This window comes from Siniperca chuatsi, linkage group LG9, assembly GCF_020085105.1.
Source record: "Siniperca chuatsi isolate FFG_IHB_CAS linkage group LG9, ASM2008510v1, whole genome shotgun sequence".
Lineage (NCBI taxonomy): Eukaryota > Metazoa > Chordata > Actinopteri > Centrarchiformes > Sinipercidae > Siniperca > Siniperca chuatsi.
Window position 1 is genome coordinate 23,864,027 of NC_058050.1, and position 24,191 is coordinate 23,888,217.

General features: G+C 40.1%; 1 protein-coding gene across 2 annotated transcripts; it reads right to left on the minus strand.

The window, feature by feature from the left end:
- Positions 1-228: 228 nt before the first annotated feature.
- ibtk (inhibitor of Bruton agammaglobulinemia tyrosine kinase) lies at positions 229-23,580 on the minus strand. 2 transcript variants are annotated; one of them, XM_044206942.1, is made up of 30 exons: positions 23,417-23,580; positions 22,491-22,592; positions 21,678-22,057; positions 20,045-20,141; positions 19,301-19,425; positions 17,690-17,800; positions 16,032-16,202; positions 15,665-15,782; positions 15,174-15,354; positions 14,137-14,260; positions 13,610-13,787; positions 13,071-13,224; positions 11,548-11,932; positions 11,112-11,362; positions 10,936-11,022; positions 10,761-10,843; positions 10,456-10,493; positions 10,276-10,372; positions 10,043-10,144; positions 9,266-9,383; positions 8,853-8,913; positions 8,228-8,355; positions 7,851-7,963; positions 7,558-7,703; positions 7,083-7,201; positions 6,727-6,825; positions 6,291-6,446; positions 5,438-5,638; positions 2,820-2,952; positions 229-2,348 (listed from the first exon to the last, which is right to left on the minus strand). In XM_044206942.1, the coding sequence occupies exons 3-30, from the start codon at positions 21,999-22,001 to the stop codon at positions 2,223-2,225; spliced, it is 4,026 nt and encodes a 1,341-aa protein (XP_044062877.1). In that variant the 5' UTR covers positions 22,002-22,057; positions 22,491-22,592; positions 23,417-23,580; the 3' UTR covers positions 229-2,222. The 2 variants fall into 2 exon arrangements, with proteins under 2 accessions (XP_044062877.1, XP_044062876.1); XM_044206941.1 differs by having other exon boundaries at positions 21,678-22,592.
- Between the last annotated feature and the right edge of the window lie 611 nt (positions 23,581-24,191).

Sequence of the window (24,191 nt, forward strand, 5' to 3'; positions counted from 1 at the left end):
CTGAGACTTAATAATGGTCCTTTGCTCATGCAGGGCAGCTAAAGTGTCAGGAGACGGGCAGATTAAATGTTATCTTTATTAGATGCAGTGAGAGCCACATTTTTCAGTAAAGGACCAAGTTTCTGCTATTAAAAAAAAGCAAGGAAATAATTGAGAATATGAATTTTTTCTCTCCTTTCATTCCATCCACTGTAATCTAATCTACTGAAAAAGAGACAGGAGACAGGATCCTTGCACAAGTGAGATAGTTTATTACATGCCATTTTCTCTTCAGAATTCAAGCCAAAGAAGACTATGAATAACTCTTAAGGTATTATGGAGGACCGGGCACGCAGGCTTCTAAATGACCTGCTGTTCAAATTCTGTACTGCCACTTTTGTATCTTTTAAGTGTCAGCTAAAAATGCATCTTAAATAAAGTCATATTTTTAAAAACATTATTTTAATTATTAGTTGTAGTAGCAGTAGCAGTAGAAGTGGCTGATGCAAATTTATATCATCTCCCAATATATAGTCATATTTCCCTACTGTTGTATTTACATATGGCTACAAACTGTATAATACCTTTGAATTTAGTGGGAAAACCACTTGTCACTTAACAGTCTGTTAAGTTTCAATAGCAAAACAAAATCTATGCAACTGCTGCCATTAAACTTAATTGACATTGACAATTTAATTTCATAGTGAATCACAGTATGTCCAATTCCTATGCAGGTAAAATGGACATGATAATGACCAATGATATTTGAACATTTTGGTAGATGCTGGATGTTATTTTCTCCATATGAAAACGTTTAACACACTAGTATAACTCTTCAAAACTAATAAGGATGTATACTTTATTTATACTCATACAAATAAACTATATGAATACTTTTTTAAAGGCGGCTTAATGTTGTTAACATCATTTCATCTCTATGGAGCATGTGTGGTGTCATGGAGAAAGAAAAACAAATTTGTGCTCTCAAATTACTAGTTCCTATGCACAAATTATTAATTCAGGAGCACAAATCATTAAATCGCACGAAAAGGTTTTTTTCTCTAAATGACACCTCCCAGGCTCTGTACATTCCAGTCTATTAAAAAAAAAGACAGAAAAAAAAAACAAGGAAATAATTGAGAAAATGAAATTTTTCTCTCTTTTCACTCTGTCCACTGCAATAAAGGAGACAGGATCATTGCACAAGTGATAGTTTATTACCTGCCATTTTCTCTTCACATCCTTCACATGTCTCTCTCTCACACACACACACACACAAAAATGGCATCTGAAGACAAGATCACATGGTCGAGATCTGAGGTACCTACCAAGCTTACATGGAGAAAAGCTGGAAAATAAAACAAGTAAATAATGAAGAGAAAAAAATGATATTTTAGCTGCTGTATCTGTGTGTATGTGGTCATTATTTGATAAAGGCCCACCACCTCTAAAAACACACTAGTGATAACTTCAAAGGCTAGAAAGGCAGTTCCACAAAATCAACTCTACTGAGCATTTACCATTCACTACAATGGCATCAAATAATGTATTTTATTGCTGATTCCAGCAACGTTACCATGTCACTGCAAATCAGCTGAAGCAACCAGGCAAAACAATACAAGTATCAAGAAAAAAAGACCATAAAAAAGAAACTTAACGTACTACGTTGGTAAACAGCTCATTTTACTTCTTAAGTACAGCTGCTGCTCTGCCACAGTTGATAATTGGCACTATTACTTTCTTAATCACATTGAGAGCTTCCACTGATTTAACACACACAAGCCCTCGAGGTGATGCAGTTTGGACCCATTTTGTGGCTTGAACATGTCCATTTCTTTGGCAACTTGAACTTCACATAACTAACAATATTTATTTGGGAAAGTGGTTTACTTTTTGTATTACTGGGTTTGCCAAGCAGAGACATAAGCCCACCAAAAAAAAGAAGAAGAAAAACAAAAAACATGTATCAGTAATCCCAGGCCCAAAACTTCACTCACACTCTCTCACACATACAAACAAAATGTTGAGCAGCAATAAAATAAAACTTAAAGTAACACTGCAGAGACAATTATAGATTTGCATCAGACCCATCCCACAGTGGGTGGATGTGTCTGAGGGGCATCTCAACATGGATCTGATGTTGTTTTGGAGAAGCTGCAGCCGGGACGCTGCCAACAACACAGAGTGACAACTGCAGGGGATGTTCTCACTTTGATGGTATGTAGCGGCTGCGCTGTTAAACATCAGTGTTTGTTCCAGGTTGGGGCTGCCATAGGACCTCTGGAAGACCTCTCCACCACTATCAGCTCATCGGGGTTGTCACGCGCCTTGTAATGGAATAGGAGGTCTTGGATTGCCCGCTCTTCAATCTACAAGGACAGAAAAAGACAAGAAAAGGAGATTGAGCCGGGGATAATGCAGGCAACAAAACCACACTTCATTTGAGGGCAAAAAGAGAAAACGCTGACACTGAAAGCTTAATGATAATGCGAGTGTTTTACATAATGGCAACCAGAAAGCCACAGGGGGAAAAAAGTGTTTTGTGAAGGCGCTGACAGAAGCCTGGCAACGGCTGGAGAAAAGCAGAGAGGGCTGTCAAAAGACAACACTGGAGGCACCTCATGTCTAACCAGCACTGTACAGAATGTGATGTTCATTAGATAAATGTCTGCCAGATAGGGATAGAAAGGAGACGTATGCTGTGGCCATACCACCCTGAAACAACACCATGTTTTCCACTTGGATGCTGCACACACACAAGCTATACATTCAGTCACGGCAGGAGTGTGTACGTGTGGGAGAGTGTGTTAGCACTAACGCGCACAGACTAGACGTGTTACCTGGATGAGTGCCAGCGGCTTCTCTCGGCTGCGGATCAGTGCAGCTTCCTGCTGCTTCTCCTCCTCCACGATGGAGGCAAAGGTCACCAGAGAGGAGAGGGGAGGGCTGCCTACTGCTCCCAGGACCCAGGGCCTGAGGGGAGAGACAGGTGACAGAGACAGAGAGAGAGAGAGGCAGAGAGAGAGAGAGAGAGAGAGACAAAGAGAGAGAGAGACAGAGGCAGAGAGAGGGGGGGTATCAGTGCCTGTGATGTCAGAGTAAAAGCAACAGTAAGTGAACAGTAAGAAAGTGCGTGGACAAAGGCTGAGTCAGCTACTACTGACAAGTTCCTGTGTGCTTTCACAAACCTCTTATATGATTACGTAACATGACTGAAGTTAAACATTACACAAAATATTGTTGGGTAGAAAAGTTGGGTGGGACCACTCATTAACTGGTTTAAATCATATCTGCAGAACAAGAACCTTTTGGTCTTTATTGGAGAGTTCAGGTCTAAAGAATACAAGTCCTCATTCTGGGTTCTGCAGGGTCGCTAACTTTGTCTGTCTGCCGTTTGGTGCTGGGCCCATTTAGCATACAGTGACATTTTAGAGCCTTTTTTTCTTTAAAAAAAAAAAAAAACAGAACAAAAAACAAATATATAAAAAAACCAAAATGATACTATAAGACAGGTGAGAGTCAACCAAAACTGTTCAAAAAAGTTGTGGGCAGGAAAATCAAAATGACCTGAAAGAAGTTATAAAGATTCATAGAGCTGAGGGGAACTGCAGACTTTGGTGATAGACCCCTTTCACATTATCATTAGATCCAATGTTATTCTAAAAATACTGATTATATAACTGCTGACGTGGAAAAACTCATTTGACATGCCTTCATTACCAGTAAGTTAGGTTACTGTAATATTCTGGGTCCTGGTTTACCCCCCCAAAATCTTGTACACTCAATAGAATAGAAAATCTTACTGCTTGTACATCAATCACTAAATGGCTTGAAGCTGCCTTGTGCTATATAAATAAATTTGCCTTTACACACGCTAAAAATATTTCCCTAAAAAACAGATTGCTGAACATCTCTGAATATTTATATTCTTTGACTCTGTAAGTACACAACCTGACTTACATTTTCCTATTCCACAAGGATCCTATTATCTATTCGACACGACATGTAAAATATGACAAGTCACATAGATGACATGAGCTCCCTGCAGTCTGATTTGTGTGCGCTTCACAGTTGCTATGTGAGGGTTGTAGACACACTGCATTAATAGTCTGTTATAAATGTGGCCAAAAACATTCCTAATCCCTCACTATGATAGTTTCTAAAGCCATATGGAAAGTGGAGTCTGTATGCGCATGTTAATTTGGCCAAGAGACACACCTCTGGAAATGTTTATAGAAGACATCAGGAGAGAGAAAAAAAAAAAAGCCTGACATTCAATCAAAACACAAAGCTTATAAAAGGCATCTCTATTAATCCTGACTTGGGATATGGCAACAGCGTCCCAGAAGGCAGACACGAGAATACACAAGGTCGCTGCTGCTTCCTGAGCCTTGAACTCGTCCGTCTCTCTGCTCATCCGAATACCAAGAGGAACCCGAAACCTGCTTCCTGTTCTGTATGATCTGTTGTGACATGAGGGCTGCCCTTATCAATACTGATTAACATCACCGGCTTCACTACAGTGACTCACACAGCTGTTTAATATCTAGAGGTCTGCTCTAAAGCTTGCAGTACGAAGCGTGGGTAAACATACAGCAGAGGAAGTATGATAGCAGATAAGAGATGCACTTGCAAAAAGGACCTAAATGACTGAAATAGAGATGGCCAATTCCACAGTTAATTCAACTAGAAATGCATATTTATGGACTGGAGCTCACACTGCTGTCCGTGTGTTGCTGTGTTTGTCCAGCTGTCTGAAGACGTTGTAAAGGTCAGGGTGACTCAGTGTCTGCGGGCAGGTCAAGCCAGCTGTACTGGGTTATTTCGAGCTGTTCACCTCACTCAGAGCAGAGCATCACATCAATCTGTCTAACTAGCGGAGATCCTGTCAGTCAGCACTTACATTCCACAAGTTGGCCACTCAGACTCACAACTCAATACTTTAAAATTTTTTGCCTTCGCTGGAGAATCAGTCCCCTTCTATTTCTTAATCTCAAAGCCAGTGTATGTTTATGTCAGATCTGTATTGCTGTTTTAAGTCTCCAAGTGGCCCCACAAAATGTTTCGTTTCAAAGTTTCATATATGTTAATGTGTTAATGTGGTATCCTGTATCTTGTATATATAGTGTGTGTGTGGGCTGCTGACAACGGTTTTATGAAGACACCACAACAGTGCCACCAAGTGGAAAACAGCAGTACAGAACAGAAGTAGTCAACCTTGTTTTGACTGCGATCTTTTGTGTGATCTCCAGTGTGTTATGTATAGATAGATAATTTCTTACTTTGAGAGCATACACACAGCAAAGTGCAGATCAGTATGAGCTTCAATGCAAGTCCGTAAAAATTAAAACATGTCGCACAACACTTGTCCAGTGGACCATGCTTTATTCATGAACATGGTGTACTGGAGAAGAGTTGTGCGATGTGTTTTAATTTGAATGTAGAGATAGATACTCACCCAGTGGGTCTCTCTGGCTCGCTGCTTTCAGCACATTTGAATGTGACCCGCCTGGTTGCAGGAGTAGCAGTGACAGGGGACCCCTGGGAACCTGGGCCCCTCTGGGTCCCTGTTTGTCCCACTCTGATCAAGTGGTTCTCCTCCTCCTCCAGCAGCGCCCGAAATGAGCATGAGGAGGGGGGGGACTGGACTGCTGCTGCCCTGCAGATGGAAACAAATGACATGTACGACACATAAATTCACAATAAAAGTAAAAGATGGTTGCACTTTTGTTGTTTTTATTACTTTTTGGCTCATGTAGAAGGGATCATGTTTTATAACTCTCTAGAGGGAATGTGCAGATTTTTCTACCCACAGTGACAACATGTACCAGGCCATGACTACCTGGTACATGCAAAACTTCGTCACTAATATAAAAATGTACGGACTGAGGAATCCTGGCTGAGATCTGACCACTTCTGGAGGTGCTGTCGCAGATCAGATGACATTGTGATTGCAGTGAGTGCTTTCTGTATAGATTCTGAAACATGCTTTTTATGCCATTTGTGTGTGTGGTGCCAAATAATATTGCCTTTACATTAAGACACATTAAGACTCATGTCATCCAGGCTAAAAATGTATGCAATCATGAAATTATGAGGCTCTCTGGATAAAAACATCCTCCAAATGGTAGGAGAAAAACTCAGTCAGTGTTGTGTTTATTATTCCAAGCGACCCAATCCACAAACACAAAGTCCTTTGATCCATTGTTAATATAAAAATGCTGATTGTTTTGTCATACCAGTGAAAGGCTATAAACCTATCAAGTTTTGAGTAGTGGAGAGCAGTGGTCTTCATATTTGGGCTCACTCACCAGGCCTTCCCACTGCTTTTGGATGGGGTGACTGTGGGGGTTGGTTTGGATGCAGTGGACTCCACACTGGCTTCCTTGTTGGCCATGGCCAACATCTTCCTCTGCTTCTGGGACAGTTTAGCGGGAACAGAGGAGTGTTTAATGCTGGCGCTGACACTGCAGGCAGGAGGAAAAATATGTACTGTTAGCTTAAGTGGAAAACAAAAATAATGTTCACTCATGTGGCAATACAGCTTTCATTCAGACTGGGCAATAGAACAAAATGAAGCATCGCATTATATAAATAGGGCAATAGTACAAATGTAATTCTACGGCAATCAGTCATTAATTGATTGCCATCACAGCCTCCTATCGTCTAGTCTAAGTGGTCACTGTAAATAATTTGAGGAGATGTAAATCATCTCCTCAGTTAGAATAAATATAGCTGATGTCATACCTTCCAGGGCTTTTAGGAGTTGCTCTGAGGGTCTGCAGAGAGTTGGCCTCCATGTCCATGATGGTTCTCAGATCCAAGACTGGGGGTGGACGAGCAGGACTGCAGATTGTAAAAACACAGTCACACATACAGCTAAATTTTCAATACTTATTTATTTACTTATATTTATTTACTAAAGTCAGGGTACTTTGTAACAAATCTCAAACCTGCTTTTGAAAAAAAAAATAAAGTAAAACCACTGATTTCCTCCTTCTGAATGTTCTATCTACAGTATTTTTAGGATGAGAAGGAGAGAAAACAAGATTGTAAGAATGAAAAGGATGTTTTACAATATAGGATCATTAAGTCTATATTACCAGGGAAGGACCTTGGGGATGGTTTGTGGAGCAGAGTTGGGGGGAGTTGGGAAGCAGTCCCTCAGGGAGATCGGGGTGCTGGGTGGAGTCTTTAGCCTCTGACTGAAAGCCTTCTCATCCTGCAGATGATAAATGACAATTTAACCTGTGATCTGTTGTATTATATCCAACACTCCATGCAATGTAGGCACGTTCCTTTAATTATTAACATGATCATACAATGGCCAATGGATAACTTCAGAGGTATAAACACAAGTTAAGTGTTACTTAGCGTAATCTTTTTATGATGCACCAACAGTAGGCAGCACAAACTACTAGCAGAGGAGTACTTGGACTGGTCCTAGATTGTTTCACAGTTATAATTATAAGTACAAGCTGATATCAAACACGTAAAATATCCAAAAAAATATCATCATCTGTTATAAGTTTGCATCGAAATGACTGCATGTGATTGTTGTAATGGTCAGACATTAACCTCAGCTCTGTCATGGAAGACAGGTGACTGCATGTCTCGGGGACTGCCCACCCCCATGTAGCTGCCCTCTGAGTCGGATGTGAGCAGCTCCTGCAGGGACTCTGTAGAGTTAGCCTTGCCTGACTTCCCCAGGCACGGGGAGACCACTGAGAGGAAAAAAAGTGTGAAATTATTACATATTATCTTTGCGGTTTGTCATGACATGTGGATATGTGTTAAGTGTAGCATGTAATGATGGTATTTAATGAAAAACACATTTCAAAACAATATAACCTCCGTGTGTTTAAGTATACCTGCAGCAGGGGGACTTTGAATGATGTCAGAGAGAGTGTAGCCCCCCGAGCTGTCAGAGCGCCGCCTTGGTTTCCTTTTAGCCTTCATCTTGGCCTTCTTTAACAGGATTTCCCTGGGGGGATAATGTGGTACAATCATTAGCACATTTAAGATGTTTAAAGGAGATTGCAAGGACTTGCAGATAGCCTGGTTAGCTCCTGCGTTCCTTAACTTTAGGTCTATACATTAAAGGAGCTCAGTGTTTTTAATTTTTATTTATTTATTTATTTATTTATTTTTTTTACAGAGCATACGAACCTCTGCACAGCAGCCAAATCAGAAGACAAATACAATAAGAGCAACAACATGGAGATACTGAACATTTCTGCTTGTGTACCTGCAGGAGTGATCCAGTTCTGCCTCTGGTTTGGGGCTGAACGCTGAGTCCAAATCCTCCTCCTCATAGACACTGAGGTCTGGAGCACCAGGATATGGAGTGATAACCCTCTTTTGCATGGCTGGGATCTGAAATAAAAATCAAAACAATTGAAAAATCCAGACACAAAACAGACATTACAAGAACCCTACTTGTTGAGTGAAGCATCTCCAGCACTAGACATCTGTCAGAACCTGACAGTACAAATTTGCATCAAGATATGAGAAGCTAGACTGACAGACTGAAAATTCTGCATTCAGTTCAGCCATATACAGTGTGTCACAAGTTGCTGCATTCAGCGACAAGTTATATAAGAAACTAAAACAACAGTACATTAGTTTTCCCCAAGTCACTTCTTTTATTCAAGACAAAACGTGTCTTGTGTCTATTGGAGTGATGGATTTTTGAATTTGATGAGTCTGTCTGTAAACTGTAAGACTAAAATCTGATTCAGAATCAGTTCCTGAAGCTGTTTATCAGCAAGGCTTTTAATTGCCATTAAAAAAAAAATAATAATCAAAAGCCAAAAGAAGTCATGGAAAGGATGATGCAGATTGGGATGTTTCTGGGGGGGGGGGTGACTCACCATCCTCCTGTAGGCTGCAGAAAGCTCCACGAGTACTTCATCACTAAGAATATCCAGTGCTCTGAGGGCAACACAAAAAACCAAGGGGCAGACAGACACACACATACAGATGAGAAGATATTTTTAGTTCTCTACTGCTGGGGAAAGTATTTGTGCGGCTGTATATCAGAATTTATATGTCCACAACTTTACTGAATAGTACATAATCAGGACTAATGTATATTTTTAAAGTTATAATGAACACTTGAATACGAATAAGATTCATTATATCACTGCGTTCAAATTGTTCTACAAAGGACCTTTGTGTAGCTATAAATAAACCATTAAATACAAAAAAAATTAAAATGCTGAAATACTCAGTACACAAAAGATCTTCACAAGCGCACATTGGGTTCCTTATTCTAAATTCTCACTTTGACTCCAGCAGGGCGGCCATGTTGAGCACAATGAACTGGAGACAGGAGAGTTTAAGCTGCTCTGCGTTGTACATAGCAGCAAACTCCAGCAGCTCTGCAGCATTCTTCAGAGTCACTGAGAAGAACAAAGCAAGCAGCTTCATTGATGATTCACAGAAAATCACTTAAAAGAATCAAATGTGTTTACTATTTTCCCTAATTTCTATTTGTAAATTTCTGCTGCATTCACATCATATACAAATTTGTGATCGCAACCCTTAAAATGGAAAAATAAAAAACATAAAACAGTGAAAAACAGCTGCATTCTGAGCCCATCTTGTTGTTTAGTTGATTTTCTGTATTCCTCGTGGATCACTGGTCAACCATAGATGTTGATATTTAAGAGAACATCAGATCAAATATCTCAAGAAACTAAATAACATAAAAAGGGACAGCAGTCTGTGAATAACCTGCAGAACGCAATCACTGTTTAAAACAATCACTTTGTTATGTTGTGCTTACATACCTCATTATTTAGGTAAGTTACAAGAACAACAACACTCATAGAAATGAACAGCCCTCAAGTGCATATTATGTGGAAATCAGGAGCAATTCAAGTTTGCAGAAAACTCCTGTCAGTATCTTGATGAATAAACTCCTGTACATTACCAAATTCTATTTTTTGCTTCTAACCTTAAAATCCATCAAATTGTTATTTTCATATGACATGCAGCATTATTTCAAGATAAAAGAAGCAGGAAAACAAGGGGAAAGAAAATGACAACCACAGCATACAGTTCTCAGTGATGACGACCTCGCACATCTCCTTCAATCGTGTGATTAGCAGCTGATCGGCCACAACCAGTACGTTGCAGACAAACTCCACATTCAGAGCCTCTGTCAAACAAAGAAACAGAACAGTAAGTCCTGTTTATATGTGCCTTTTTACTGTTTGTGCAAATTCAGCAAAACATCATTAAAAATACCAATTCAAAATGTATCAGTCAACATAGAACTTGAGAAGCTACCTTTAATGGTGGGAGACTCATCTGTATAAATATACTCGAGAATGACCTGCAGAATCTCTGAGCTAGTAGGCAGCTCCAGTGCAGTGCAGGATGTGGCCTGAGGGGGCGCAAGACAACATTATTATCAGCAGCAACATGGTTATGTCCACAAAAGCAATATGAAATATAAACCTGGCATACCTCAATCCAGGGGTTTCCAAGCATACTATTGAAGTATTCTGCAGAAAAGTTGGACACAAAAGTAAAAACATTTCACTTCCTGTAACTCCAAAACAGCCAACAGCCTTCACATTTAAAGTTACTTCAATACACAGGAGGATATTATTTAAAAAAGGCCCAATCATATTTTGGATTCCACACCATGAGGCACACATGCTAATATATGACATACACATTCATGCAAAACAACTTGCATTCTCTATCAATGTGAATGAATGAGAATATCTGTGTATTTGCTTCTTTGTTGATGTGCTGATCCATCTTACCTAGTCTTGCACAGAGGACACTTTTGTGACATGGAAACTCTTGCCCATCTTCAGATTTCAGAGTAACATCACAAAGATAGGAGCTGTACAGACACAAAAAGACTTTTTCATGTCAAATTTGTTATTTTCAATCTAATCTCTAGTGTCACCTGTTAATATACACTCATATACGCACCATTTTTTCTGGTATAATTTGGGTTTGTTTCCAGTTTTCTTGTTTATAACATTGATCTTTCCACTTTCATATTTGACTCCATCCAGTCTGTCAAGGAATAAACGAAAGCATGATCAACAAGACATGACACCAAATCTGATTTTGCCTCTGGGTTTGGAGCATACTCGGCCTCTCACCGTGCAGACAGACTTCCCAGGCCCAGCTTTTTTGCAACACCCTGTAAGGTTTTCACAGGGTTGCCCCCCCCCTCGTTGGCCTTGTCACCTTTGCCTCCTTTCCCCTTCTTGCCAGGCTTGGCACACTTGCTCTTGGCCTTGTCACCATCTCCATTGGCTGACGGGGGAAGGGAGCGGTACACCTCGAGGGCTGAACGTCCTCTCAGGCCCAAGTCCTGCAGGCTGCTGATAAGCCTCTCCTGCTCCGAGTCCTGGCCAAGACAGGACGAGACAGTGAAACACGGTCTTCATGAAATAACCACAGCTGACTCAGAGATGAACAGTTCTTCAAGGCTAATGCATATATTTTGTATACACCTATATATTGAAGCTTAGTATATCAGGATTCTGTTGCTGAGAGTTTAAGTGAATAAGCAAGGATTTTTTTCCCCCTCACTTGGTTATTTCCCACCAAGGCCCCTGAGACTCTCGGCCGGGCCCCGTGCACCAGCAGCTCACAGGAGTCTGTGTAGATGAAGTGCAGGGCGTATTCCAGCATGTCCGCTGGGATCTTCTCCAGAATTATTAAAGTGCAGCCCACGGCATCTTCGCTCTTCCTCACTTCTCCATCAAGCTCCTCCTCAACCCCGCAATGCTCAGACATGAACTGCTTCCGGAAGAACTCGGACCTCATGGACAGGATGTACTTGTGGGCCGGGAAGGTGCGATCACCGGCCTGAAGGGTCACATCGTGGATGCTGTCCGTTTCATCCGCATCATCCAGAAGGCTCCGGAAGTTTTGGGAGAAGGAGGATGGAGAAATGATGGGAATCTCATACAAGCTGGATTAAAGACACAAGGTGGACATCATTGTACAATAATCATTCAAATGATCAAAAATGCCCATTTAGAACACATACGTCAAGAAGACAAACACAGAGAGTATCATCTGTGACACCTGATAATTGGACTGGAAGCAATACATCTTTAAAAGGCTAGGTACGTATTTAAATAGAAAAGATAAATGTAAATAGAGAACAGACCTTTTCAATAACAAGATAATGATTATCAGACAACAAATGCATAAAAAAAACAAAAATCGCCATATGTTGTTAAGAGAACAATAGTATAATAAAAAAAAGGGGCACGAAGCTGCCATGCTCTAACATTGGCTCCAATAAAGCAGTATATATTATCAGCAGGGAAGAGGTCTAGAACTAAAGACAATTAGACCCAATTAGATAAGATAAATAGTCCACTATCTTGCGCTGTGCCCACACAATATCCACATCAGAATCAGAAATACTTTATTGATCCCCGAGGGGAAACTCTTTTGTTACAGCAGCTCACTATCACATCAGTGCACACAGTGATAGAAGTACTAAGCAAAAAATATAATACACTATAATACAGGTCATAGTGTATTATATTTTTTGCTTAGTACTTCTATTCTTCTGTGTTCTATTCCACATGAGTAATGCAAAAATATTATTATTAATAATGATTTAATAATCGTAGAGTTGAATGAGAAGGACAATTAATAAGAAACAATCATTGCATTTTTCATCAGAGGATCCATCCTCCATTTAGGATTATTTAGCCTCCTCCATCCACTGATTGAGATAACCTCATACCTACCGTCTGTTCCTTAAAAATCACCTTATGATGATTTCATAGATTTATTTCCTCCAGTTCAATTATCACTTAAGTGTTACTCATTATAGTTTTAACACCCTGTTTACACAGGATGTGTTGAAGCTTCTTTGTTGAGTCGTCTGTCTCACGTCTGCCTGACGGGGCAGATATGCTTACATTTTTATCAATGCAGATGTCAACACTGCCTGCAAAACAGCTTGCACACTTCACATGTGTAACTGGTCCCAAAGCATCTTTTTAGGCTATATTTTCTACAGACTTATGATCATAAGTACACCATTGTGCGCAGCATTTTCTGTGCTTTGATCAAGGGAGGTATCCTACCTTGTTTTGGGGTCAGACTGAAGCACTCCAAAATTTCGGCCTTTAGAGTCCATGGTGATGCTGACTGCTCTGTGGACATACGGGAGTTTCTCCAGGCGGATTCGCTCATACAGTGTCCCAGCATCTGAATGGCCACAAACCTCCACACTGACCTCTATAAGATTACAAGAAGCACGTAAATCAGATTCAAAATTAACAAACTCTTTTAAATCAATTCTGAAAACCTATTTTTAGAAACTTGCTTTAATGTCTTTAAGTCAATCCCTTTTACTTTAATGATGTTTGTCCTCTCTATTCTTATCCTTATACTTGCTGCTGTTTCATCTCTAACAAACTTGAAATGAGTATGTTCAGGTCCAGTTGGTTAATTCTTTTTCAAAAATGGCTATACAAATTTAAAGTTTAGAATCAGACCAAATTAAGCAACAGTCTAATACAAGTCCATTGAAAACTATTTAAATAATTTGGAACATCAACTAACAATTGCAAAACATTGGTTAACTTTATGACTCAATATACCATGTTCCTAAATTCCTCACCTTTCTTTTCCCCATACTTCTTATATTCTCCAGCCCACACGCCACTGAAGCCCTCCCCCTCCTGAGTCACAAACATCATGCTGTTCTTGCTGAGAGCTATGTCCGACATGAAAACCTGACGCCCATACGCCCACCGGCACTGTCTCACCGAGCTGCCGCAGGAACGCCAGCAAAACACCTGACAGAGAGAGAGAAATGGAGGAGGGAGAAAATGTAAGGAACGTTACAATCCACTAAGACAAATCTTAGTCACCATTTTCATCCATAAGATGATTTAGGATTGTGTAACTATGTACGCTGCACCATAGGTTAGATAACAATAGGGAAAGTAAAGCAATGTTAAAAATAACAATGTTATACAGTTTCTCACTGTGCTAACATTTAGAAACTGAGGCAGAAGTGAGATTAAACTACACTTTTATTGTCTCACAATTGATTTAGGCCTTATTATTAAGTAATGCTTGGCACCAGGTGCCTAAATAACAGAGTGAAAACCTTTTTCTCTTAGACTTTCTAAATAATCTTACCCTTCCAGCTTCATCTAATGCCAAAATGGCCACCTTTTCCCCTCCTCCCTCGTTCAGGATCTGTGGAACAACACGGTGGTCCAGACTACCACCGCTGACCAGAACCTTCTTGATGTTCAGCTGCCTGAAAGAGACCAATCAAAATGAATAATTAGAAAAAGAGAATATTAAGTGTCACATTCAAAGCATTAATTAATATAGTATATTAGCAAAATTTGCTTGTTGGAAGACACTTGTTTAATTATCACTGCTGATTTCTTAAACATTTGCATTCAGGTAAATCCAATGTTGTGTTAGTGCTATTTAACAGACAGGCATGCACTGAGCCCCACTACCTTTTCCAACGAACACATATTCGCAGCACTAAACTATGCAAATCAAAGAAAAAGATAGCACAACTGTTTCCAGTTTAGTGGGTGATTTACTATGTGCTGCCATTCAAATTAGGTCTGATTAGAACACTGGGGATGATGCAGAATGCACAGTGCCTCTGTTGTGCTTGAAAAGGCTGCACATATGAATTAGATCTACGAGCATGGAAGAATATAGAGAGTACGACATTTAATTCTTTACACAGATTACATCTTTACAATTGCCTGACAAATAACTGCACCCTTGGACTCAAAAGATGCGGTCTTTTCTTGGTTAGGAATGAATACTGGACTTTAACAAGAGATGTGCCCACTACTTCTTCAATGGAATGCTGGATATTGGAGACAACCTGCTCAATATCAATGTAGTATATGTGCTTTTTATAATTTGGTGTGTGAGGTTCCATTTATTGCTCTGATTACATTTGGAAAATGCTACTATGGAAAAGAAATACACTTAGGTTGTGCTGACTTTGTATGCTGCTTGATGGAAATTAATATGTATGTAGCATTTTAAGATCACAGAGTGTAAGAGTGACTGTTACAAGTCTACTAATGAAATGGAATCTTCATCCTCTTTAGTCTTTTAAGAAAAGAAGATTCAATACAAGGCCAACTGAATCTTTGTATTTTTTGCAGTGTAATAAGTTGTGCTGTCCCATTCACCTTGAAGCCATTTTCTTGCACTGGTAGTCAGCCAACAGGTAGACGTCCCCCTTCTCAGTCACGACTACTGTTGCTCCATCACTAGCTGCTGCCATTGCTATGGTAACATCCTTGTGGTGCAGGGCTGATACCTGCCGGGGGGCTGTCACACACTTCTCTCCGTTAGGATCCAGCAAATAACCTGAAGATCAACACACAATGGAGTACTAAATATACTGTACATTAACATATCAAGTTGCCCATATACAGGGTTAATACTGGCCTTTTACTTTGAAAATACAAATACAAAAATCACATAATAGCCTTTTGTGTCATCCACCTCTGATATGATGGAGGATTTTCCCTACTCACTTCACCTCTCTCCTACACAAGTAGATAAACACTTTGCATACAAATTTACCACAACTGTTCAGTCACATTACGTATCTGAAAAGCAGTACAATTTTCTCTTGTAACACTGGTTTTGCTGACATTTAAATGTTGAAACTTACCCAGCTGCCCTCCATTGAGTCCCATTGTATAGACAGCCTCTCTGGTCCACAGCACAGTGTGGAACCTTCCAGCTGCAACTCCAATCACTGTCCTGCCTTTCAGCGTCTTGGAGAACACCTACATAAGCAGCAATATTACAGGGACATTGAAACTATAGTATACAGAATTGAAGAGTAAGATAATTCTCCACGTACTGGTTGTATAAAATCCTAATCAATCTCAAAAAGAAACTTGCATACTATACAACAGAGAGTACATTGTCATTTCAGTCACCAAAACCACCAAATCTCATTTAGAACACAAACAATGCTCGTTACCACTAAATGTCATTGACCCCTTTCAATTACCCTCCCCACCACCTCCTACCTGTTTAGGGACATGTGCAGAGGCGGGAGGAGGAGCCAGACCTAGCTGGTGAAAGGTGTTGAGGCCAAAAGTGTAAATATAGCCTTCTTCTGTCAGCACCACTGTATGGTCTTTAGCTGCCGCCACCTGGGAGCAGTGGTGGGACATCAGACCCTCCACCATCCGAGGAACCTGTGGAGAGGAGTGAGAAGATAATGAAATAAATTAGAAAAAACAAACTGAGTCTACAGAGATATCAACAGCTCAAGCTCACTGCTCAGTGTTCAATGGCATCTCTTTGGGTTTGACCAATAAAATGCATTGAAGACTGCAGAGTTTCCTCTACATTTACTCGTGACAGCATCCCATGCCTGAATTTTCATTACCATCAACATGGACGCTGTAGTTTATTTTGAATCAACCCCACATACAGAGATGAACTAACACGTTGTTGGTTTTGGTCTTTTCATGAGATTTGTTAACATTATAAATATATATGAAAAATAAATATAAATAACTCCAGACAAATCTTTTAATGCACAAAGCTACTGCTGATACTAACTTAACACCTCCTCCATCTACTTACAATAAATGTATAAATGTATTAACAGCTTACTTAGTGTTGTTTGTAAGGTCTGTATCTAAACATAAACCTACACAAGGAACTGCACATTTTACACTTAAATTCTACTCTGATGTGATGGTTTATATGGTGTATGGTAAAAATGTAAGTGAATCAACTAGATCAACTATTTTGATAATAGTCATTTTTCATGCAATTTTCATGGCTCCAGCTTTACAAATGTGAGGATTTGCTGTTTTTCCTTTTAATTAATTCAATAATTAGAATTTATTTTTACTAATTTTGCCAAAACAAGCATTGTGAAGGTGTCACTTTGGGCTCTGGGCAATCTTGGAACCAATCGGCTATCGTCATAACGATTTAGCCTTTGGGGCCAATGGCCAATATTTCGGGGCTTCCGGTGTAGCCAGCGGATATCCAGATAACAGATATCTGGTAACAGACTTCCTCTTTCGTGCATCGGTCAATGTTTGCAGTCCGATTAGCAATCGTGGAACCCATCGGCTATCGTCTGACGATGGTTTGAATGCAGATAAATTTAAAAAAGCTAATAAAAAGCTAATCTCTAGGTTTCTGAGATTGATAAAAAGATAAATCGTCGTCAGACGATAGCCAATTGGTTCCGAGATTGCATTTCTGCAGTCTTCCACATCTTTTGCTCTCCACACGGACTGTTTACCTGCATGCAACCAACGGACTACAAACGGTAACCAGAACGCTTCCGAAACCAAAATCTTGTCCACCTCAACCAACTACAATAGTAAAATCCTGCTTTTACCTTAATGCATAGGTAATAATAATCTAATGATATAATATACAATAATCAGGGGGGCATTTTTCCGCATTGAGTACTTTTACTTTTAATACTTTAAGTACATTTTCCTGGTTGACCACCTCCTCCACCTCCCTCTAGCTCGGTTGACAACCTCCTCCACCTCCCTCTCCCTCTCCCTCTGTATGGTTTATGAGTTGATATATTAAAAGTTAGAGGTTAGGTTGTACGTTATAATTCTGGGAAATATGGACTCATTTACAATATTTTAAAGTACATGGCAGATCTTGTCACACCAAAATAATGCCCTATAAGAAGTCTCACCAAATAAGTCTGTTCATCTCCATGGCCAAGACGTCCTCCCTGTCCATGTCCACAGGTGAAGACCTGGCCTTTCTGAGACAGGAACACAGAGTGGAACTTACACAGGACCACCTACAGGGAGAGGAGGCGATTAAACATGAACATAATTGTGATTTTTCTGTTACTATATAAATACTATGTATCCTATTCCAGGAAAAAACTGTCTGAAGCCTCAAGTTTGTGCTGATTAAGGCTCTTGTCATTATAATTTTGACCTCATAGCAGAGGCTGCGATGCATCTCTTTCCATGTCCCTTGGCCAAGCCCTCTTGTAGTGATAGTAAAACACTATCCCAATAAAGGCCAGGGCACAAGTGGAAAAGCAAACATCATTACTAATACATTGCGCCCTCTCAAGCTTTCAATAGAGTGCAGGGATGTTTCCCAGTATCACATTGATGTGGACATTCACACACATGCATACACACCAGTGTAGTTCATTTAATTAAAAACATGTCATTGTGGAATTAATATTTAACCTCTGGCACCTGTTGGATTGGGCTAAAAGACAAAGACTATACGCAGTGCCACTGGGTCATTGTATGGTCATGAAATCAGATCCATCTGTCCCCCACTAGGCTTTATGAAATTACTCTGCACGACAAAAAATACCTCAAACATAGGGTTTCTTCTGTAAACATCAATACAATAGTGGCATTAAGCCCAGATTCATCTTTTCTGAACAAATACATGAACTACATATAGATGCCAAATCTTAAGAATAGATTAAAACGACAACATATCTAACACAGTCATTCTGCATTACTTAATCTGCTATAGCTAGCACCTGGTGTGTACACACACCACTGGGGGTAGTTGCACTGGTGCCAGTAGCTATATTAATCACACTAAGAGCATCAACATGACAAATCCATGAAATAGTAGCCAGGTTGGCACAGTCTGGCAGCATGGTTTAACCATGCACAGGCCAGTTCAACAAAGTCACATATTAAGACTATACAGGAAAAGACCAAGCTAATTAGTCCATGCCTGACACACCAACTATGCCCTCTATTTGACTTAGTCAAACAACATTACTGATGGTCCCCCCCCTCTGCCCCCATTACCCCGCCTCCCAAATCCACAGTTAACCAAGAACTATGTCTATGCATGCCTAATCATAATGTACCATTGCTGTACAACCACTTACTTCATTCATTAATCAAAAGTACAATTTAAGGCTCTCAAGCATAACCAATATTTCTACATCTGTGGTTTCACCTAGAGAAAGTATGGGCCAGCCATGTATAGAGGATAAATCTTCTTTGTTACACATGCAGATTTATCCTGAAGAGAAGGGTGTGTAATGCAGGACTCTGGGGAGGGAGTGTTTTGCTGGTTTACCCAAGTGGTGTGCCTTATCTGGAGTACCCATGAGCATTGGCATTTTTTTTTTTTTTTTTTTTTTTTTTTAAATAAACGTAACACATATTGGCACAGAGTTGAAGCATGAGGCCATTACTGGTGTGACAGATGCAAGTGGAGTTTTCAGGGTAGGGAAGCCCTGTGCAGTAGGAAAACACTTTCTTACTCCCTGGAGAGCTGGGACAACAACAGTGTGTTATTAGCCTACCTGCTTGATGTAAACTCCAGTCTTGGCAAACACATCCACAAGCTCAGGGTGCTGTCTGCTCTCCTGATTACCATGGCCGAGACTGAAATTAGTATTGTTTCCCCACGTGTATACTTCAGTTGGGTCTGTAAAGAGGAAGAAAACACTGCCTTCACCTGAAGCTTGATTTAACCACAGGTCCTTTTGGCCATTAAAAGAAGGAAAGGCAAGTTTATTTGTTTATCTTTCAACAACAAGGCAAGTGCGTGACATAAGACATAAAAGGCATTGAGAAAAGAAACACAACATAGCGACATCCTCCATAAGTCTTTCAGAAAGTCATTTTGTATGTAATGTGAAAAGCACAAATCATAATGGCTAGATGACGTGATATAGCACAGGGATAATTAAATCCCATGCATGTACAAGTGTGAAATGTATCATTTAACAGAAAGAGTCATGATGCTAATAAGTCTTGTGAGTCTTGACAAAAACAAAACTACAGAGTTAACAGTTTCATCACAAGTGTCATTTTGATGTAAGACACTGTCAACAAAAAAGTTTCTTTGTAATGTGTTGTACGATGACCCTGATGAAGGCGACAAGCCCAGTCAAATTGGTCTCACAATACAATTGTTCTTTATACTATAAGTGTTGACTGGCGTTTTGACCTCTTTTTCTCTTCTCCATGCACCTTGGAAGTAGGTGAAGTTGTGCCAGAAATCCCTACTCAACATAAGCACAGAAGTCATCAGCTTTTCTTACCGGTGTTTTTGAACACGACATGTGTTGGTCGGTCCTTCATTGTAAGGTCCAGGACAGAGAGACCCTCCTTGTCCTGGGTGGAGAGGAGTGCGCCATGCTGAAACAATGTCAAGGGGAAAAAAGGAAACAAAAAGATATTCAGAGTTAGGTCAAATTCTTGAAAATTGGCAATGAATAATCTTCATTTTTCCTTTTATGGCACCATGGGTTATTTTCCATATTATTGCATTATTTGACTAATTTGGTAAATGGGACCATTTAAATGTGAACACCTTAAACAACTCGACAAAACTGAACAGCACATTTTTTTTGTAGGGATGCACCGATACCGATGTTTAAAATAACATTTTGGGCGATAGCCGATGCTTTTTTGTTGTTGTTTATTTTGTCTTTGTTGTTATTTATTCCCCTTTTGTACCAGAGAAACAAACAAATAGTAGTCGATTAATCGGGCTGATCTTTGGCGTTTTGAGATTACATGCATTCATGAGGCCCATTTAAACAAAAAAAATGTCTGCGGACACATCTGCAGGCAGCCTTGTCAGTGTGGATGCTGTGGAACAATGTTAGCAATCCCCTTGTGTTAATTTCGCCATTCTATGGGCAGACATCAGTCAGTGCGGTGAAACTGTGGGAAACATGCCAATGCTGGATGTAACTTTACCTGAGAGAAAACGGTAAGACTTAAATTCCTAGCTTTCAAAGTTCAATATATTTAAATGGCCACTCTTAATAACATATATAATGTTTACTGTCTGTACAATTAGATTGATTACGGTCTTTTAGTGAGAAAATGTGAATAACGTTAGTAGGGAATTTTAACGGCAGCAAGCCTTTAACCAGCTAAACGAGCTTACATAACATAAACATATTTTCTTCAGTGGCACTCATATAAATGATCATACCAGTGAAAAGTTTGCCAACAGTAGAGTAACATTAATAGCCAGCTAGCAGAACTATTCTCAAGTGGGCAAAGCCAGCAGCACCTGCTGTCAGCTGACGCAGAGGATGAAGACAGGATTGATGAAGCTCTCCTCTTGTCTCAAGTCAACAATCTGCCATCGTAAGTGATTGATTTTGATAGTTATAAGATACCCAACGTTAGTTACAGTCGGTTGCATTTGCTATTGGGCTAGAGATAGCCACAATTCAACAAGTGGGCTTGCAAAACAGGAGTCCGAAAGCTAGCGTTAACATTATCAACTTGCCAACAACGTTTTGGGGAACGAACATTATGGGCTTCTAGCTAACATTTTCTGCACTTGTGTGTGTGTGTGTGTGTGTGCCTCTCTCCCTCTGCGCGCAAGTGTGTTTTTTTTTTTTATTTCTGCGCTTCAGTACACCAAGCTGACTTGGCACAGAGTTTAATGAGAGACAGTGGATTCGGGGGACATAACAGTGAAGTATCTGCTCCATGATATGAGCAATTCAAATTGTAAAAATGTAAGATTCTGCTATAAGCCTGCTATACAACAAATACACAGATAACAGATAAACACCAGCCACTGCCATCAGTGAATGTGATCCTATTTGCCAATAGCAGTCAACGAGGTGAATATCGGCCGATACCAATGTTCGGCCGATATATATCGATGCATCCCTAATTTTTTGGCGATCCATGTTAAATACGTACCTTGACCAGCGATATGAGACAGTGGATGTGTCCGTAGAAAGCACTGCGATGCAGAGCGGTCCAGCCGGATTCCTTATCCTTCACCATCAGGTCAGCACTCTTACCCTCCAGCAGCCACTCCAGTAAGGCCTTCTTTCCCAGTGAGGCTGCCAGGTGCAGGGCTGTGCGACCAAAGGCATCCCGCAAAGTGGCCGCATTGTAGCAATGTGAAGTCAAGAACGCCCGCAGCTGCCCCTCGGAGCCGCCCGTTAGTGCCGCTACCACCTCGCCTGCATGCTGTTGTGAGCGGCATCTGGGGGTGCAGTCCGGTGATGCCAGACTCATCCTGACCTCCGCCAAATCTTCACAGTGAACCGTCCTCCCTTATGTTTTACAAAGTCCTTTTGGCAACCCACCACCCACAATTGCAAATAAACTCAACTCAAAAACAATACAATGTGGGGTAACAAACCCTAAACACTGTCACTAAAATTGCATACTATAACAGAGAAGCTCTCCAAGAAGGAAAAAAAAAATGTGTCAACTAAAGGTCAAGATGGTTTGGAGTGCTAGAATTGTGCTTGTGTTGAAGTTCCACTGCACCCTAGCGACCCCAGAGCCTTTCTGTGACTTGTTTCAGTCCACCATTTCAACCAAGAATTGAACACAAATTAAGGTGCTTGAAGCATACAATGGCATCATGAATTCAATAAATACAAAAGTGCTTGTGCTTTTTATACAAAATTTTACATACTAATATTTGAAAAAATAGTTTTTCCTCTATATACTCTTTCAATAATTTACAAAAGGTAACAATTTCAACAACCCTCTGACCTTCTCATCCAGCAGTCCAACCATCAAACTTGAGGGGAAAGGGCCCCTTTCCCCCCAAAACTCTCACTTTCCTTTTCAAAACTCCATAATTGTAGAGTGCACCTGAGGAAGAAAAATTGAGAGTTATAACTGAAAAACAACGACATTCACACTTTGTGTACTTCCAAACCGCAAAATTCAGTAGTGAGATGAGATCCAAAACTGCAAGTGCAAAGGTCAGAGCAAGTTTGGCTTAATTACAGATTTAAGACGCACAGGTCAGCTGAGTTGTCAGGTTTGCTAGACAGCTATTGGACAACCTGCGCAAATAAGATTTAATCTATTAAATTTAAACTTTGCATATAGTTTTGCGTATGGGTTATGTTTTTGTGAAGAAAGTGCACTAGCATTAACAGGGGAGGTTCTTAATGTTGCCTAAACAGTAGAATTACGTAACAGGCTAAATTAGCCGAATAGCATGAGCTTCTTTTAGTGTTGGCTGCACCCCATTCAACCCCTCATTGGGTTCTGCGTAATAGAACCGGGGTGTTAAAGCCATTACGAACCTAATTCTTTATCAGAATAAGATTAACCGATCATATTTCCCACATATGTGACCAACTTGCTAGCAAGGTGTGCAGTAGCATGAACTAACAGCTAACGTCAAGTTACTTCACCAAAGTATTAGCTCACAGTGCCCGAGCAGGATAACGTTAAACGTCAGGCCACATCATAATTTGCTATGCACTTTCAAATCTGGCAGCTAACTGGACACCTGACATGGGCAAAAGCAGCTATAAAGGTATATGTTTGAAAATGTGTCAAATGTTGTTAGCTAGCGTTAGCTAATTCTACATTGGCAGCTAGCTATCTTACTGACACATCATCGAAAGCTAACGTTAGCGGGCTGTTTTGTTCAGGGAAATTAACGTCATATCATTTCTTACCTTCCGTTAGATAAAGAAAAAAGGGGACATGGAGAAAGCTGCATCAACGACGTACATCCTCTGTGTCATTTCTACAAATGAGAGACGCTAGCGTTTTTTTCACTGGTGCAAATTTTGGCAGGACTGGACGCCTGAAACCCTGCAGGTTAGGTTAAAAAAAAAAAGTCCTCGCGAATGTCGAGACTTCTGATTGGTCCCGGCATGTATATGCCAATATTCTATTGGTTCATTTTTGTGGGCGTTAGTTGCGCTCAGAGTTTGGTGTTGCTGTATCTATGATGTCATAGGAAATGTAATGTTTTTATTTTATAAACATAATTATAATATAACAACACATTAGAAAACAACATGATAAAATAACTTGGACGTTAAACAGATTATATAAAAAGGCTATATACCATTCATCTTAAATGATACAAGAAGATTAATTTACAAGTGTTAAATTCTGCACCTCATGTGAGACTAGACAGTAACATCTGTGTTAATGCTAGTCACTCTTTAATGGATAGACATTTATTATCTCACAAAATTGGCCATTGTTTCCTCTTAGATGCAATTGCGAGAAAAAGAAGCTGAGAAAAGGTTTAATAGTCTATCACACACTCTATCACTCTACCACAGCTATAGTAGTGTGGATATGAAAGGTGGATGTACACACCACAAGAACATCATGTCAGCTACAATAGCTTCATAGTTAAGTTTGGAAGAAGTATCACTTTCAGCCTCGACCCAGGTTTCATGGAATTACTCAGATGATTGTCACACTGACCCAGGC

Excerpts from the sequence above, each read along its gene's own strand:
- ibtk (XM_044206942.1), bottom strand. The coding sequence starts at position 22,001 with ATGAGTCTGGCATCACCGGACTGCACCCCCAGATGCCGCTCACAACAG. Across the intron at positions 15,783-16,031 it reads CTGCACATGTCCCTAAACAG|GTGTTCTCCAAGACGCTGAA; the intron begins GTAGGAGGTGGT and ends CTGCTTATGTAG. Across the intron at positions 13,225-13,609 it reads GAAGTATGGGGAAAAGAAAG|AGGTCAGTGTGGAGGTTTGT; the intron begins GTGAGGAATTTA and ends GTAATCTTATAG.